General features: G+C 38.8%; 3 protein-coding genes across 3 annotated transcripts; all 3 read right to left on the bottom strand.

Moving 5' to 3' along the window:
* LOC122413283 (uncharacterized) lies at nt 1-2127 on the bottom strand. Its single transcript, XM_043423531.1, has 2 exons — nt 868-2127; nt 1-723 (listed from the first exon to the last, which is right to left on the bottom strand). Exons 1-2 carry the CDS (start codon nt 2086-2088, stop codon nt 307-309), a joined length of 1638 nt encoding a protein of 545 aa, XP_043279466.1. The 5' UTR covers nt 2089-2127; the 3' UTR covers nt 1-306.
* Nucleotides 2128-2322: 195 nt separating this feature from the next.
* Nucleotides 2323-19407, bottom strand: Mcr (macroglobulin complement-related). The gene is made up of 6 exons (XM_043413223.1): nt 19101-19407; nt 15262-15457; nt 10182-14214; nt 4921-5114; nt 4411-4691; nt 2323-4248 (listed from the first exon to the last, which is right to left on the bottom strand). Exons 2-6 carry the CDS (start codon nt 15447-15449, stop codon nt 4046-4048), a joined length of 4899 nt encoding a protein of 1632 aa, XP_043269158.1. The 5' UTR covers nt 15450-15457; nt 19101-19407; the 3' UTR covers nt 2323-4045.
* LOC122407234 (uncharacterized) lies at nt 5502-9726 on the bottom strand. Its single transcript, XM_043413352.1, has 2 exons — nt 7986-9726; nt 5502-7877 (listed from the first exon to the last, which is right to left on the bottom strand). Exons 1-2 carry the CDS (start codon nt 9319-9321, stop codon nt 5866-5868), a joined length of 3348 nt encoding a protein of 1115 aa, XP_043269287.1. The 5' UTR covers nt 9322-9726; the 3' UTR covers nt 5502-5865.
* Nucleotides 19408-19831: the final 424 nt, after the last annotated feature.

The raw sequence follows: 19831 nt of genomic DNA on the forward strand, positions 1-19831 counted from the left end.
ATGATAAAATAAATTTCTTTATTTTTCCCGTCCAATCCATCTTAGTTTAGTTCTCGTCGTATGTATAACGTATAAACTCGCGCTGACTTTATACGTACGCAATATCTTACGATCGCGTGCAATCGCGAGATCAACGAGATCGCAACGTTACGGTCTTCAATAGTATACGCACCGACGTTGTGCAATTATACATAATGTTTATATCATTATGATGATGATATAATATATAGTTCGTTAAATAAAAGTAATGTTGTATTATTTTTTCTCCTCAAGAGCCTTCGTTTCAAAAATTCCGATACGTATGTTTTACATTTTCTTCAAACATTTTTTTTTGACTTTCCCACCATCACATTCGTTTTCAAAACCTCTCACGTATTTTGAAACGGAACTTGTTTGTGACAGGTTGTCTGGATTCTTGATTAATATAGCACCCAATGCTGACCTCCAAAATTTCAACGTACCGGGTGTACCGATGTTTGACTCATTGTCAATGAAAAATTGAACAATGTTTTGATCCGTTCCACGGTGAACGTCAACATTGTTTTTCTGACAATAGTTCCACCAATGACGTACAGGACCTTCATATCGTTTTAGCGTTGTAGGGGCGAGTGCACGTGTCATCCTTGTCGCAGCTTCTTCGCAATAGCCTTCAGCCATGAACTTATGTCTATGAGCAGCTTCGATACCTGGGAACGGTTTGACAGGACCAATTCTTGCAGAAACCTGTTAACGCGACATTTAAGATTCATCGTTTCATCGATTGTTTACGGCGAAAACACTAATTTTGAGCGATTGATTTTCTCGTGATTTGCGGATAAAGCTTCTAGAAAAATGATAAACTCAATATTTGCAAACACGTATTCTCACCTGATTTTCTGATTTGTTAATTTGGTTATCAGAACAGAGCGATTCAATCCTTTTTTTGTACTCTCCATCAAGTTTCTCTATTATACAGATGGAAAAGTTCTCTAAAGTTTCCATTATTTCTTCTGCAGTTTGGCGTTTTTTGTTACTCGGTTCCAGTACTTTGTCATTCGCCTCGTCTGTTTCTTGATTTTTCTCACCACTTATGCTTTCCTTTGTAATTTCTTGACGATTGATTTTTTCGTCGTGTGCATCTTTTTTTTTTACAGTCGGAATTCCCAATACCAAACCACGTCCGTCGTTGATGCTTGTTGTTCCTTCCGTTGAATTTTGCACGTCCTTAATTGTTTCAACCTCGGATTCTTGTTTGCTTCGATTTGTCCCTTTATCAGATTCTTCGTCGATGTTTCCTTTTTCTACATCAAGCTTGTTTTTCGTCACGCTGTTCAGATTCATTTCTTTGATATTGTTGGGAAAATTTTTCTCTTCACAGTCTTTATTGTCCTGCTTGCTATTGAACTCTGTACTTTTCAAGATATCTGAAATCCTTTGATCAAACAGATTCTTCATGATTTCACTTAGGTCAGTCATGCCTGACAAATTGAATCCAGAGATCATTGCCCGCTGTCTCTGTAGAGAAACTTTGTGTTGCACGTCTGTTATCAGTGCAGCGGCATCAATGAGTACATCTATGTCTATCTTCGAGTGATTAAAAGAGAATACATTGCCGATCACCTTGCCAATGCCTACAAGAGCACTTCCCAACTGATTCTGGATGTCGACTAAAGTTTCATCATTTTTCAATGTTTTATTTTCCTCCAATGACAATTTCAACTCGGAATTTAACTTGGAAGCTTTTAAAAATTCGAAATCTCCATTCATTTGGTAGCGAGATGATATTCTTTTTCTCACATTTTCTAGCAACCCATCACTCAAAATGGTTGCCCATGTTGCGGCAATCGTTTTAATTATTTGCTTTTTATCTTCAATCTGATTTTTTGACCTCTTTATTTTCAAGGACGGTGCCTCGTGGCTCGACTCACTCTGTTCTTTTGTCCGCTTACGGGAATCCCTCGTTTTCATCATTTTCTCAACTTGTCCTGGCAATTTTCGGAATTTCTTTAAGACATGATCCTCCTCCTGATCCTGTTCTTCTATTGTTGAAATTCCAAGTTTTGGCTGCATCGTCCTCAGAGATGTTGTTTCTTTGAACAATATTGTCATCAACAACGAACCGGCAACCACTCAATTTCAACTGATAATTAACCGGAAGTAGAGGCGCTGACATGAACATGGGAAACAACGGGAATGAACGTCATCTAGCGACGAATCAAGGCATAAAAGAAATAAAAAACTAACGGTCGTGATGCTTTGAATCGTTCAATTGTTTAATTTTCAAATCTTCTTAGTAATTCTCGGAATAACGAGTAAACGAATCGAAAAATGTACACTAATGCATTGATTTAAACTTATCGACGATTTATTTATAAAAAGTTTTACAAAAAAGTTAATAATTACATAACCAGCATTTCTTTTCAAACTACTTAAATCAGTTAATGAGAGTAATAACTAATTCTGAAAATCTGAACAATGAATCTTCATATTCATATTATTGTGCGGGACGTACAGGCCGAGGCAGGATACTCCTGGCATATGGTACAAAAACCTGGAGGTACATAATTCTGCATAGTATATATACCTATAGAGGTGAATAAACAAAAAAAAATGATAAAACAGATTTCATATGTTTTCATATAAGATAATGACAAATTTTCATGGACGGAATTCATGATTGTACTTCATATTTTCCTTATGCAACAAATTCAGCAATAACATTTGTTTTGAGTAAACAATTAGTGGTAACATTTTTTATACCGTCCGATTTATTGTGGTGTGGGGATTTATGAAGTTAAAACGTTAAGACAATTTTTTCGCAATAATACAAATTGAAAAATAATATTTTTCCCATATACTGGGATTCGTAAATATATGCAGTATGCATATATATATATAAAGAATATTGCATGTAAATTTTATTCTTCACTTCAAGTAAAAAAAAAAATGGTGGCGAGCAACAATCAAAACTGCGACACCTTTTAATCATATTTCTCGTAAAAAGAGAGAATCGCAACTATAGTTACCAATGACCGATAAAATCATGTCACCGCATAAATGCTTTATATGCTCGCACGTCTTTGGCGGATCAGAGATTTCCTATATAATCAAAATACCAAAAAATAACTCAGGATAAACAGTTTTGCTTATGGATTTTTTCGCCGCTTTTTTAACACGAGAAAAATAGATATTTGCGTCGAAAAAATTGGACGGATAGTTGCAAGACATGCTTCTCAAGTTAATATATTTTTAATTATTTGTATATATCATAAATCCTATGTATATATCAGACGGTGACGATAGTTCGCGCTGCGTCGGCATACGCAAGTTACATTTTTTCCTCGATGAAAACCAATATAATCTAAAGAAATGAACGGTATTGTCTTGCTAGAGTTATAATGACTTTTGCTCGTATTCAAATTGTAAAAAAAACAACGCGTGCCGACGTATTTTCGTATATTCCTATCTCGGCATTATAGCACTCTAACTATGTACAGATTGCCACTCATCGATAAAAATTATTGTACAGCGACAATGCAGTCGAGTGTGCATATATATCAGATCTATATATTCGTATAAAACATTCTTTTAATGCGTCAAGTGTGCGATCAGACTCGAACGGGTCAGACGACGATCTCTACTTCGAAAACATATGTGGACGGTTTCGTGTGGCAGTCAACGATTTAACAAACTACATTTTTAGTTTGTCAGTAGTTTTACTCAATACTCATTCGCGAACATTATTAAATATATATATATGTACTAGAAAGGAAACGAGTGATGCTGCCGCCAGTTGTACTATTTGATTTGTAGATTGATATGCGGTTACTTCGATCAAGAATAGAAATTCGGTTTATAGTGGTGAGAATTTATATAACAATTTTCTTGTGAAAGACCACGATGACTTATAAATATGTCGTTTGAGCACACTTCGTGTGCTACTTTCGACGCAATTCGCAACTTTTATCTACGTCGAATTTTCAGCTTTCAATGCTTGAAAAATTTTGTCCATATTGTCCATTTTCCGTTTTGTAAGCGGTCGCACAACGTATTTACATTATTTTTCTTAACGTATGTTCAATTCTCGAGTTCCGAAAGTAAATACTACAGCGATAAAAATCGGTATCAGAAGTATCAGTTTAGCAGACGATCCGATAAATGAAGCAGCGTTGTAAATGTGACAGTACGGGCACTGCGAGCTTCCGCACACTTCGCATATGTTTAGGATGTACGTCGATAACGAATCGAAGATGGTCTCGTTGAATCGCTCTAAGGAATAGAAATTTCAAAAATTTATTGACGAAATTTACATTTCGGTCGAACAAAAATGAAACTGAAAAATTCATTATCCGAAATTCTAATATCAAAAGTAGACATGACTATTTTTTTCAATGTAAATTCTCTAAGGATAATGTCAGGAAGAACACTCACCCGGTGCATAATAATCGTAGACACGGACGGGAAGATATCTCGACATATTGGCCACGGGAAGCCATCTCTCTATAGTAAAGTTAACGCAAGTCTCCTCCTGATCGAGGTAATCGAAGTAAAAGAGAACTTTGCGAGTTTGGAAACGCGCACGTTGAAGATTTCTCACTTGACGTGAACGTATGTATTCATCAAGAACTTGTTGTTGAATTATGTAACCGGTTGGTATCGTAACGTCAAGTACGGCCATACCCGAGCGCGACGATTCGTTCACGTTTGTCCAGCTATCGGAGAAAAAAAAATATATATATATTCATCGCTGCAGTTTCGTTATCATGAAAAACATCAAAATCTAAGGAGTGTTTTGAATGAACTCATTTTCATAATCGGGATATAATTCATACACTTTTCTTTACAAGTTTATGAAGTGATTGAGGGCAATATTATTTACAGACTGCTTCAAAATTGGGCACTACTACTAAGTATTTATAAATTAAATTTCATACTAATTACCGTTGACAGCTAAGGTAGTTAATGTGAGACTGATTTCTGCCGTAGAAATTGGGTCGGATGAAAAGATCGAATGCTTTCACAGGGGGCGGCGTCTGGAATTTCGGTTTGTCTACGTTGTACTGAACATTCATTTGTAATATTGCGTAACCCGCTCCTCTTGCTTCGACTTTAACGGTTCCCCAGGCTTCAGGAATCTGCAAATTTCAAGGAATTAATTAAGCAAAAAATCACGATTATCTTTTTACTTTGTTCAACGAAGAGAATCGAATGCTTCCCCCCCCCCCCCCTCCGATGTCGCTGAACTTACCTCAACTCAATTGATAGATTAAAATCACTTTTGTCTATCACGTCGATGAAATTTTAAATCGTACATCAGAGTTAATATTTGTTCTTTACTTCATTCAATAATTGCTGAGAATAATGTATTACAACGAAAAGTCGGCAACGCGCATGATTAGCTAAATCATTTTCTACTTATAGTTTTCAAAAACCAGAAAACAAAAGATTTTTATGTTTTAATGAAGTGGATAAACGAGTCCTGAAAAAATGGAGGTAAAAATACAAAAAATAACACCATCAAAAACGAACATAACTTCACTTTGTATTTCCACAAATAAACGTACTCTGACTTTTACATACGAAACAAATGAATCTTTCAAAACGGAACAAAAAAGTATTTTTTTACCAGTAACCTTGCAAAGGAATATACCGGGGTAACACAAAATATAAAACAAAAAATAAAAAAAACATAAATGTTGATTTTTTTTTCTGGAACAAACAGAAGTACAGAAAACTAAAAGAAAAAAACACTTGTTAATAAACTGCTCGTAACATAAAAATATGATAATTAACGAGTATTTGTTTTTCGAGCTTCGTGTTTAAAAATAAATATTTTCTCAAACGAATTTATTTCTTCGAAACAACGATCTCCGTGAATAAGGTTTTTTAAGGTTTTTCGAGCTCTCGTAACTCGTTGGTGGTTGGCTCTCGAGGAGTATTTGTCAGCGAACCGTCCAATGATGACACATTCGAGGTTTCTTGGCCGCTAGCAAGCGAGTGAATCGGCCACAATTTTTTTCCGGTCCTCAATCGAATTTGCATTACTTTTGCGAGAAGCTCGTGTGGCGGGCCATTATTTTTTCGGAATGATGGAAAATTCATCTGTCCCTGGTTTTCTGAGGCCGGTTCCAAATTCATTTTCTCAGATTTTTGCAAAGTCTGAGATGCATGCGGATCATTTACGGACGAATTATTGCTGCGACAAGATTTCCAAGACTCAGTTTTATCGACGGAGTGAATTTTTTCTTCCTCCTGTTTCTCATCATCAGAGGAGTCGCAATCTTCTTGAGAGTTTGAAGATTGTTTGTCTTTTGTAGATTTAAGAGAGCAATTGGCGTTGTTAAGATTTGTACAATCAGTCACAGGCACTTCTGGCTGTTTGTGCTTCAAAACGATACGATGTTGTTTGTCCACCTTACGTTTTTGCTCTTCTTTGGAATCTATTTCTTCTTCGACGGATATGCCTTTGACTTGGCTGGAATCTTCTTTCTTTCCTCCGGTGGAATCTTCTTTGTTCTCTTGTTTGGAATCATCTTGTTCATTTGCTTTGGAACATCCCTCTGCCGTGTCTACTTTGGAATTATCTTCTTCTTTTTCCTTGGAATTATTCCCGTCTTTGGAATTAAACTCCTCCTTTTGTTTGGAAATTATTATTCTTTTACCTTTGTCAATATTTTCCCGACTTCCTCCGATATCAGTTGCTTCACTTTCTTTTGAATTGCATTCCTCATCATTGTCAAGATCAGATTGTTCTTTCTCCGTAGAATTATTCAACTCTTCGTTCACTGTTTCCTTGTCATCCTCAGAATCATTTTCCTCTTCCTCATCAAAAATTTCTGACTCGCTGTCTTCCGTCATATCAAAATTTTCTTCGTCGCTCGATGGAGGTTGTTGCATCGAGTCGTTGGATTTTCTTTCAACCAGCAATTTTTGTTTTTTCATTTCCATCGATTTATTTAGGTTTTCCATAGTGACTGGAGGCTTTTCGATTCCAACGGTTTTCGAATCAATTCTTCGTTTTCTGAGGATTGCATCGTATATTGCTTGATTTTGAAACGAAGTTTTCGTCTCTGACGACGCGTTCGAATCAACGTGTAACAATTTGCGATTTTTTTGTGAAAGTCGCGTTTGCAACTTTATCGATTCTTCTTTTGGAGAATAACGAGGTGTCGAATGGGTCATAGTTTTTCTTGGTCTGACCTTTGTCACATGGAATTGCGCTGCTGATGTCACTTGAGGTTTTGCATAATCGACCGTTTGAGGTAACTTTTGCAAAACCTGTACATCCAAAATTTTGGGCTTACCGCTTCGAGGGCGTGTCTTTTTCAGCATTGTCGATGCGTTAATTAATGACGATCGATCGATTTCTATGATCTTGGCATTAATTTTATCACTTTTAGTAATTTCAACGATATCCCTGGTTTCCAAATTTTTCCAGGTTTGAGCAAATTTTTTGCCAAATATAATCGCATCAATGAGATTCTTTCTACATTTTGAATCAAAAACTTCACGGATTTTAGGTATAATCTTGGACCTGCGAGAAAGTAAATGAATATGAAAGATGTGGGCAAGAATTTTGCCAGTATCCTCGAGAAAATTTGTCAATTTTTTAGCTTTCTCATCTTGAAACTCAGCAGAGTCCCTGAGTAGCATTGTAAGAGCTTTGCCAACCGCTGACATAGCAGATGCGGTAAGCACCTGAATCGAAGCGTTGCCCTCGTCGCAAGCCCAGTCCATTTCATCTATAACATCCTTCAATTGTGGATTCAAAGTTGGTACTTCAAGATGCGGAAAGTTTTTAGGCGGCAAGTGCTTATCGAGTAGCTCTACCAGCACATTTTCATCCAAACTATTGTCGATGATTGTAGACCATTTGGAAACAAGACATTCTGCAATTGCTAAACCAAATTGATTATTTTCTACTGACGAACGTTGTTTTGTCAGGTTTTCTAATTGACCTGTAACATTTTCTGTGGTGAAACCATCAGAGACATCAACAATCTTACCTTCCAGATCCTTGAGAGTTTCGTGTCCCGGTACAGTCGTTTGTAACTTAGTTTCACTCTCATTTTCTACGATCATGAGTTCATCTTCTTTTGGCTCGTTCGCATTCGAGACTTTGGCCAGATTCTTCGGATCATTATTGTCATCACTTGTTATTGCGGACTTTTGGCTGCCAAGTACTTTTTCATTAATGCCCATAGAATCCGAAAATTCTCCAGCTATTTTCATCAGTACTTGTACAAATTTTTTTGGCGATCCAAACAGCTGTCGAAGAATTTCAATATTCTTTTCATCGTCATTGATTTCGATTTGTTCATCTGCAATATCTTGTGAAAGCATCGCTGTTGTTACTTTCGCAGGTGGTAGCGCTTGGACAATAGGTTTGTTTGTCAATTCATTTACAGCATTGTTAAATTGATCATCAGATTTCTTAGGAGTGGATGTTTTTTCTGCACCAAACTCGGCAGCTCCGTCAGCACATTTTTCTCGTCTTCCCATGTTATTCTCCATAGAACTTATACCTTGTTCCAACTCATTTTTTTTAGCAACATCCGTAATTGAATAATCCTGCTGCTTTTTTCCAAGCGACTCGCCAGTTTCGTCATCAGATAAGATTCGAGTACTTTTATCAAGTATACAATCATCTTTGTTTCCTTCGTTATAATTTTTTTCCTGATGTTTTTTCACTTCTTTCAGGACGGAGCATGCCTCTTTATCAAGGCTCGTATTCAAGGTATTTTGAACGAGCGACGTCTCTTTGTTAACAATCGTTTTAAATTCGTCGTTGCTACAGTCTTCATTTTTGTCAACTGGACAGGATTCTGCGATTTTCAATTTCTTTACCATAGAGTTTTTGTTGAACGAAGACTTCAAATTCAGATCGCTTTTTTCTACCAGAGGCGAGTCAATCTTTCGTATAGGCGAAGTTGAGACTGCATTTGTTCGCCGTTTTTTGGACACTGGCTCATCCCGATTAGAAGTCTTTCGCAAAGTCTCAAAGTTCTCAGTACAAACCTCATTAGGAAGATCACGACTTACATGTGCAATATTTTCTTTGTCAGAAAACGAGACTTTCGACTGCAGTGTTCGATTTTGAACAGATTCGGCATCACAAGATGGCGAATCCGTGGACGAATCCGACGAATAGCTCGATGAAGAACTCGAAGAACTGGATGTTGGGGCTGAACGTTTACGTTTTCGGGATCGTCGCGATGCCCGTTGTTTTTTGGCATCTTTCCTCATTTTCTTGATTTCTTTCATTAACGTCTCGTATTTGTTAGATTTTTTAAAATGTTTTTTAGCTGCATGCTTTGTACGTTTTGTTGAGACGGTTTTCATGTTAAAATCGAATATCTTAATCGTACAGCTTTAATAAGAATTTCCACAATCGCGGAACAAACTGTTATTTATGTACGATCCCGCGGGCGGACGAATGCGTATTGCGAACAATGGCGACTGGCGACGAAAAAAGCTCGGACTATCTCAAGCTCCACCGGAAATCTTGTAGTAATCGGTGAGGAGAAAAAGGAGGGAGAAATTTCTAGATTCCACTGCGCGGGTTAAAACAGGAAATGATGTAAAATTGTTTTGAAAATCGCATCAACAATAAATTTGAGGTTTCGGAAATCTTCGATAGAGGGCGAGAAATTTCAAACTTTTTGGGTGAATAACTGCAACGCATTTTCTCTACAAAGAAAATAAATTGAATATTTTGCCGGCAGATGGCCGATGTCTCATACGAGAGTGTGAAACATATTCCGTCCGTCCGTGAGTGCGAGAAAGATAGCTGCAAATTTCGAAATCGAAATTCTTTGATACAGTTTGAGCAATATTAAAAAAAGGCTATGTCAGCCGATTTTTGCCATCGTACTGAGTAAGCTGACAGAGCCTTTTTTTAATCGGTCAAACTGTGTCAAAGAATTTCGATTTCGAAAATTCCAAGTGAGGTTAGTCGACTCGTTATCTCCCACAAATCCAACGTGTACCTATATGAGGGGTTTTGATGAAAATTCGTTGAAAAAAGAAATACCAAGAGCGACGCGGCTACAAATAAAGTTCAATGACTGCATCTTATCGTGTGATTCTATGGGGTGTAAAATGAATTTTTCACACAACATGTAAGAAAAATCAAAGATTTATCCTAAATATTATAAATACGTACATGCAAGAAAATTGAGAATGAAAAAAAATATTCTCACCTCGATACTTTGTAGCTTGGCGATATTTTTGTCGGTAACCTCCAGCCTTCTCGAGGGTCCTTTGAGAGCAGTAGCCTCAATGGTTACTGATAATGAGCTGACATCCCTGATTCTCGATCTGACGGTGTATTCCATGAGCGCTTTCAAAGCCCAAACACTATCCTGGGTGGAAGCCCAGCCACCGTCGGTCAATCTCTGCGAGTTGAGCCACTTGACAATGGGCTCAATCCGAACTTCTTGTCGAGCAACGTGTACAAGGAGAGCATAAGCGGTTGTTTCAATATTTTCCGAGTCGTACGTGTACGGTAATCTTGGCAAGAGGAAAGGTTTGTTGTTTTCAAGTTTGTAAGGAGGTAAAGGAAGAGCTTCTCGTCCCCAATAAATTAAATCGCCAGTTTGTCGACGGTGGAATGATAAAATATTGAAGGCTTGTTCGGCAGAAGATGATTTGGCTAATAAAAGAGCGTAAGCAACAATGGCAACTTCGAAGGGAGTTCCTCGTTGTTGCAGAGGCTTCAAATTGATCTCAAGCCATTTGACCGCTTTTGCAGAGCTCAAAGCCACCTGAGAGCCTAGACCGTGGGCCAAATCTTTCACGGTCTCGAGAGTAATGAGGACGTGAGCGGTCAAGCTAATATTACGATGACGAATTAAGTCGTGCTCGTTATAAAGAGTATAATTGACTTTGCGATCGGGCAACCAAGTAGTCTCATAAAAACTTCCTTCCGGAGTCTGATGCTGCAATATCCAGCTAACCGCTCTGCTTATAACTTCAGGATCGATGTAGATATAATTTTCCCACTCGTAAAAGCTTGCTTCTTGAAATACTCTAGCGCAAAATGCTGTCAACCACACGGAGGAAGCCGATTGATTCCAATCGCTGCGGAAAAATCCAAAGGATCCGTCTTGTTTCATGAAAGACAACTGGCGCTGATAGCCAGTGTTCATGTGATAAAAACTCTCCTTTTCTTGAGTTCTGTTGCGCTGATTGATGAGACGCATGTACAGCGTTGTGTACATGTTCGCAGCGAAACTAAACATATTTTGTTCTGCGCAGTCCATCGGAAGATTCATGAGACTGGTCGCGTTGACAGGCATCGTAGGGAATATTGGTCCGACAACGTCGCCCACGATGCTTATCGTCGCCTTGTTTGAACCGTAAACGTAGTAACGCTCCTCGGTGTACGGTATTACCGGCGTTTCGGTAATGTTAACATGCATGAACTGGAACAAGTATCCTTTGTTACTGAGATCAAGGAGAATCGATTGATGCCTGTATTGAGGTAGACCGTCAGCTTCGACGAGCAACTTTCTGACAACCTTGTCGCTACCTATGACCGTTGTAGCGTGAACCGTAACTTTAATCTCTCCCAGTCTCGTGGGAACGATAGGGAGATAAACGATCGAGGCATCTTGGGCGGGAATCCAAATGAAAAACTGATGTTCGCCGAAAGATGTTCGGGGATTATACGATTGTACAATACCGTCGTTTTCGACGTGAACGAACTTGTAGTCCGGAGAGCCCTTGAGAATAACAGTAGCTTCGATGTTGTAACGTTGATAATTGAAAACCGAAACTCTTATACCAATCTGTTCACCTTGACGACTGTGCGTTGGCATCTCAACGTCTATGAAGAAAGGTAATACAGCGGTGTATTCAAGGGCTCGTGGCAACATTCCGTAACCCATTGTTGGGCTCATACTGTAAGCGGTGATCATCCAATGAGCTGGCCGCCTCGGTACGTCGATTGTAAAAATTTGTCGTCCGTGGGGGCCAATATTGATGTCTTTCCACAGCCAGACATTATCGTAAAGTCGTTGTATACGATTGAAACGATGCTTTCGAAAATGAGCCAAATCGGTGGCGTTCCCGAAGTTGCATCGGGCTTCGTCGGTTCCGTCCTCGCAGTCGAAAACACCGTCGCATTTTTTCTCCAATCTGTAACACCGCCCGGAAAGACACTCGCCGTAACCCTGGGTCCGGTTACAATGATCGGGCTTTCGATGCATCGAAGCATCGGTGAAAACTACCAAACCTATGTACTCGAAAGTTCTATTTACGTCTATCCCATAGGTGGAGGATGGAAAATAAACTATTTCGTCGGGACTTCCGTCGTGATATAGCCAAGAGTGCGAATGAGTCCCGTTCGTTTCCTCCTCGAAGTATGCCATTTTCGCAATAACGTTGGAATAAGACATCTCGTTGCCCGCTTGCATACTGTAAAACGCCCGATCCACGCCGGACAACGCGACGTAAGCGCCCGGCTCACCGTAAATCGCAACTTCGACTTTCTCACCTGTTCTCGCCTTTTTATTGTTAATAAATACCGTAAAATTGTTACGAGATATTCCGTTTACGGGAATGGTTAAAGAATCCGCAATAACTTCGCCCTTGTGGCCAACATGGTAAACGACCGCGGTAGCTACCGGCGCCATTTCCGGGCTCAACGGTATCGATAGAGTCCTAACATTGTGCTGCATTGTGTCTTGTCCGCACAGGACCACCGTACCCTTTGACATTACGAGATAGTTGAAGGTGTCTATGTAAAAATTTGTCTGTACATGGAGAATGAGATATTCACCGACGGAGGGATGTTTCGTCGATGTCGAGACTTTGATGTGTTTGTGCTCGGGTGATTCGTGAGCGAGCATCAACAATTCAGCTTGACTGCGGTGACCTTCGCCGTCTGTCAGAAGAGCGTAAACTTTCATCGAAGCAATGTCATTCAATATCTGTTGAGCTTTCTGAGGATTGTCTTCAAGACCGAGCTGCTTTCTGAGATCAACTTTCATCGACCATATGGCGCTGTTTTCCTCGCTGGCTCTCAAATATTGCGTGTCCAAGTTTCTCCTGCCTCCTGTCCGCATCTCGATGTCGGCACGGACTTCCATCTGAGCGTCGCGCAATTGTGATTCTCTCAATGTCGAACCGTCGTGAAACGATGCAACGAGATTCAGCCCAAAGGCCATCGCTGGCTTGAAAACTTGTGGCGAACCACCGAAAAAGTGAAGCTTTATCGTCGAGTTGTAGATCCTCGCCGTTGAGTAACCGACTATCACTTCTTCGAGAAAATGCTCGCCCACCGTCGCCGTAACTCGAACTTGGATGCCGTCGATGCTCGCCGAAGATTGCAACAATGCCTGCATAGGATATTGAAATCTGTACGTTCCGTTGAAGAAACGTAAAACTGGCTTTCCGTCCCACTCGTTGGAAAGCTTGAACCAGGACGGATAATACTCGTTGAAATTGAAGTAACTGTCGTGTCTCGTCACTTCGGAATTGCCCCCCGATCTATAACCGAGCGAATGGAAGCTTGCTTTTAGGGTCAAATTCCCGTGGACCGGAGCTCCCGATGTGTAATTCGCTTGCACTATACCGTGTATGTACGGATCGGTATCGAAAAAGAAAGCGGGCATCGTGACGTTTACTTCGAAACGCGTCTGATAATATTCCTCCACGAGGAAACTCTTTTCTTCAACTTGTCCCTGGGCGATTACTTGTATTATCCATTTACCGAAAACTGGCTGATCAGAAAGCTGATAAGACAACGTAACCATACCCAAATTACTCTGTCGTGATAACCAACGACGCATTATATGTCTATTCGGATCAAGCATATAAACGTCAATCGGATTGTTGAACGGTTTGAGCTCGGTGTTTATCGGTATCGCACGGAATCGCACCGTCTGCTCTTGCTTATAAACCGGTTTGTCCATTTGTATGAATATCGTCATCGAGCGTTGTGAAAATGTCAGTGTCGTCTCGTTTACGAATGCTTGCCCGCCTGTTAAACTGTTGTACAGACCCTCTACCCGAAGCTTGTAAACACCCCTCGTCGACGTTGCCGGCATTCGTAGCATCAAAGTTTCCGGAATTCCCACTTTCACCTCTTGATGATCCGCCGCTATTTCAACCCCATTACGTTGGATCGTAGCTCTCACCGTTATCGGTAGTTTTCCTTGCAGTATGTTTACCGCTACACGGTATACTTGATCGGGTCGTACCATCCTCGAAGCCACCACAAAGTACGTACTAATTTAATCAGAATCAATTTCTCAATTACTTATATTTTTATGTTATTACCATAAATCTATAATAATATAATATGGTGGTTTTTTTTTTTTTTTTATTGTTATAGCCCTCAATTATTATCTCAATAATTGAGGCAGCGGTTAATATTGGCGATCCACATTAGGCATGCGACGCCTAGTGGATTTTTCTTAACTGCTGCTGGAGTGCAAAAAAGCAGGCGACCTGTCACGTAATCTTAATGTCGTCTTAAGGAAGTTGCGGCATTAGAATGAAAATGGTATCATCGCTTTTAAACCGATTGCATCTTATAAAGTGAAGTGTAAAAAAAATCAATTCAATTTTCAGACACTTTAGGAGCGTCGTTGCTGATAAAAATCAATAACAATTTGGGCCAAATAACATGTAATCTTATGGAAGTCAAGACACATTCAGTGATATCTTCGTTAAAAATGATGCTAAAAATATGAAATTTTTTGGGCAACATGAGCAAGGCCTGCTGAATAATGTCAATTTTTTTCAGATTTATTAGGAGATTTGCTGAGATTATATTAATAATAATCTGTTTCCCGTGCAGCTTTTTGAGGCTAGGATCGTCACCGTTCGTATTTTTGACTGAGCTTTCACCAGTTTTTCGTCTTTTTTTCCCAACTTTTCTTTAAGGTGTATGCAACATTGCCAAACTGTAAACTGGCCTAACTTTTGAAAGGTACAGGTCATAACTTTTGGGTAAAAAAATGACTGTACAGCCTCAACTTCCTTGCAGTTTTCAGCAAAAATGTACGTATTGATAAATTTGTCGAAGTTTTAACTACGACTGGTCCATGTTTCCAATGCCAAATCATGTACAACTGTCAAAATTGCACTCTACTAGCGCCATTTTTCCGAGGGACAGGAGCGCCACCATCGGTAGTGTGAATCGCCAATATCCTCGCGCAGTAACACCAAACTCTAATTTTCAGAATCGTATAAACAAATTATTTGTTAAAATAATACACCGCGAATCAATTGATACAATTTAACGCAAAATTGTCACCCCCCGTAACTTACGCTTCTTTGAGGATAATATTGTCATTTTGGTTGCCGGTATTTCGAAATCCGTAATTCGTATTTCCAGACTCTCTTTCTTCGAAGCGATTCCATGGTAACCTGGTGGTACCATCCGCATTATCCTGCTGCTGCTGCTGCATCTGGCCATGGCCAGAGGCGATCAAAAATCCTAATATGATGAGCCACATTGCGATCGCTAGAAAAGAAAAGAAAAAAAAAGTTTCATTATTTGTATCATTGAAGTGTTCGTATCCTGCGGGCGACAGCAGCGCTTCGCCACTAAAAATGCAACGCCCACGTACTAAAAATGTACTGGTGGATGATGAATCAGGTCGCGACTAACCACTACCATCGCACTGTGACCCTAGCCCCAATTACGAATGATGGCGATAGAGTGGTCCGATTTTGTAAAAATAATCCAGCCATCAACGTTCGTGAGACGTCATTTTCGTATATCCAAAACACTTGATAACGATGCTGTTAATAAATGCGAAGACGCTATGTGTTTAATTGATTATTATATAGAGGCGTGCCAAAAGGAAAGGAATTTTCAGACATTTTTTCCAGACCGCAGCTCCTTGGAAAGAAAAGTATTCAACTTGCGAACCACCTCTCATGCGACTGGCTTGTTAAAAATACAATGATAAATGTTTGGAGGTCATTGACGAACTCACTTTTGTTTGAGAGCGATCGCTTCATTGTTTTATAATAATATGAAAGATCTCTAAATACGGATTTCTCCGCGACTTGGGTTGAGAACACAGCTCCGAGACGACTTATATTTTTATATAACGCAATCACGTTTTCCTCGCTTTTCGAGCCTGCCAGCGATACGCAAAGTAAGTGTTTTACCGACTGTTGAAGTAGATTAGTGGTGAGGAGTACGAAAAATGCCAATTTTAACGCCTAGGAGAGTTGAGTTGAGTTGAGAATATAGTACATTGTGTATCAAGGAGGCCAAGTAGGACTTTTAACTTAAAAGCGTTAAAAGAGCCTGCCGCCAAGATGCACACGATACTTTATATAACCAAACCACGTTTCCGAGCTTTTTCGAGCGTGCTGGCGGTACGGAAAGTAGGTGTTTTACCGACTGTTGAAGTAGATTAGTGATGTTTTTCGCAAAAAAGGCCCTGTCAGTCGATTTTTGCTATCGTTCTGCGTAGGCTGACAGAGCCTTTTTTTAATCGGTCAAACCGTGTGAGAGAATTTCAATTTCAAACATTCCAAGTGAGGTTAGTCGACTGATCCATTTTCCCGTTAAGAGATGGCGCGCGCGTATGTGTGTTGTGGCGTTCCAGTTAGTTCGCTCAACAACCGCTACGAGGCTACAACTTTCTCGTATACGCTTCGACAGGCTCTCATCAAATATATACAACGTCCATCCCAAAACCGTTCATCCACAAGCGTTTTTTTTTTTTTTTTTTTGAAAAGATAGTTTATTTTCCGTTTGTCATTAATACATTAATAAGTATAAACTTTCAAGAAAAGAACTTAATACGTATAGATTTTTGTATTGACTGGGTGACGAATATCACTTCTCGCCAATAAAAACATCTGAAATGATAATTTTTCTTAGTACTTAATAGTATGATGTTTAATCGAATGTAATGCTTCTACGTTACTTCTATCTGAAGTGTACGCTCTTAATTTAGGGAGATGTAAAAACCCCGGATAGGAAAAATAATCTGACTGCTTTGTCATCCACAAGCGTCTGGGGTAGGGTACAGTAGGCACAGCCCCACTGATGAGTCTGCCACTGTACCCGAGACGAAACGCATCCCAAAACCATTCTTTTCAAACCACAACTGTGGCGGGTCCTTCATTACCAACATCCGTATCCAAAAATCCTATTTAACGAATCTACAGGAATGAGAAATAACAGCAGCCGTCGAAAGCCAAATCAACAACAGTCCAGCGGACAACAAATAATAATAACGTAGAAGAGAACCAATACTCTACAGTGTTTCCTTCAATCGTTTTGCAGAAAAAAAAAATCCGGATTCAAATGCTTATTTCAATTTCGTTGGGTTTGTTTGCGTTGTGGCGCATTAGATTTCATCTTTCAATCACGTTTCGTACGGTATTGTGATAAAAGATTATTTTATCTTTTTACCCGTTGAGAATCCTTGTACATTATTCCTAAACGTTGAGTTAAAGCTGCTTTTGATTAACGCTGAAGTTTGCAACGTTGGAGTCCAACGAAATGATGCAAAAAAAACTTTCCAATAATTCCAGGAATTCTCCAACTTCGTTCCCTGCCGAATTTGCAATTCGTAGTTTTTCAACCTTCACCGATGCTTCGTAAAATAAAAATTGGCTGAATTACAAATGTTCTTTTCGCTCATTTCATTGGACTCCAACGTTGCAAACTTCAGCGTCGTGCTTTTGAAGTATATGCGTGCGTTCTGGAAAAATAAATCACCCATGCTTTCAACCACGAAAAATCGTATCGTGTGCACTGGGTAAACAAGTTTAAACTGAGTTGACCCTATGACAAAATTATATGAAACAAATTGAACTTAAGGATTAAATCGCGTGAGAGGAAACGACCATAAGTCAACCGTAGATTTTGTACGTAAAAAGAGAAAATTCGGATAAACTTCTTTATCTACCTGAACAATAGCAATTTACGAAAAAATATTTTTTCTGTCGATAAACTTTAGATCAATTATAAAATTTTTTTGTTTTCTTGTTCAAAGACCCTTTTTTTGTCAACCCCTGCTCATTGGAATAGATTATCAGTTTTGAAATAAATGAGTAATTATCACTAACTACTGTTTCTCATTCTCAAAATACCGGAGATAAAATCAATTGCCAGTCGGCCAAAGTTATGGAAATATAATAAAATGAATAAGTACAATTCATTTGGTTTCCAATATAGTTTAATTATACTTCGCGTCATTATCCCTATTTCCTATCCATAACGTTTGTGTGCGTATGTGCGCGCGCGCATGAAACGAATTACTTATGAACAGTTTAAATGGTTATACTCCGTTTTGGAACCGATTCATTCGACAATTGAATAGATTCTATTGATATATATCGGAAAAATTACACGAAATTGTAAATACTATCTTCGATCGTCGTTCCACTGCAAACCTTTATTATTCCGGTTTGATAATGACGCTGAAGTTTGCAACGTTGGAGTCCAACGAAATGATGTAAAAAAAAACTCTCCAATAATTCTAGTAATTCTACAATTTCGTTCCCTGCCGAATTTGCAATTCGTAGTTTTTTGTCCTACACCGATGCTTCGCGAAATAAAAAATTGGTGAATTACAAATGTATTTTTCGCTCATTTCGTTGGACTCCAACGTTGCAAATTTCAGCATCGTGTTTGATAGCACTTGGCATGAATTTTTTCTTCAATGAAACTATTTCATTTTAGCCGCGGTTAATAATAGTACATTAAAACACTAGGACGAAAAAGTTTTTCGTACGCGTGTTATACGAAATTTTATATTACGAGGTGCGGAAATGGGGGTTTTGTGTACGCGAAGCGTACGCAAAAGCGTCCATTTACGTACCGCGTGATATAAAATATTTAAGAGCCCATATATGCTTTTCACGATGAGAATATCGGAATGAAGATTTGATATATATATATATAAATATATGGCATGCGCTATGACACCCGACCCAACCTCACTTTTTTACTACCTACAATAAGAATTGTTTGTAAATTTGTTTGTATACCCTAAACACAGAAATTCCAAATATTTTCAATGGTTAACGCGATAACGGACATAATGAGTCGACCTGTCATCAATTTTGTATTCATAATTGTGTGTATTGCATTTGTTACTCTCGGTCAACGCCCAAAAATACCTGTCGCTTACCTCACTTGTGTCGAAGAGCGCTAGCGCCCTCGCGTCCCTCCAAAATTCTCACTTCTTATTTATCAAACCTTCTCAAACACTTCACTCTTGTATAAATAATAATCCACCAAATGTTGATATTAAAAATAAATACTACACTTTTTCAATCACTTCATACGCACTCAATCCACTTCTTGCATGCATACACGGGCGTTACTCATAATGCTCATCATAATTTCTACAGAAGTACTTCTCCCCCATATAGGAGCTCTACGCTCCACGCTGCTGCACTAACGCCACTAACCCACGAGACTATACTCTCCGTACTCGCGACTCGCAACGAATGAGCGAGCACACCCATTCTTCAATTTTTTTACTACAGTCCATTCTCAAACATATGTAGTACAAAAAATGCGCGTTACGACGGAGCTTCTTATACAAAAATCGGTTTTTGAGAAAAACAAATTGTAACTACAAATCAGCCCATTTAAAACTTTACTATTGCCCTGTTGCTCAAGGATCAACATATATATTTGACATTTGATCCTCATATTTTGGAAAAAATGAATATCTTTATATGAACATCATTTTCATTTAGTTGAAGTAGTATTTTTTTGTAAATTTGTGGATAAATTTGCACAATGCACCTTTTATAACTATTTTATATTTTTTTATAGTAATATATTAAAGTAATATATTCTTGGCGAGATAATTGACTATATACTTGTATTATAAGAAATCAAAACGTGTAA

This window comes from Venturia canescens, chromosome 1 (assembly GCF_019457755.1).
Source record: "Venturia canescens isolate UGA chromosome 1, ASM1945775v1, whole genome shotgun sequence".
NCBI classification, from domain to species: domain Eukaryota; kingdom Metazoa; phylum Arthropoda; class Insecta; order Hymenoptera; family Ichneumonidae; genus Venturia; species Venturia canescens.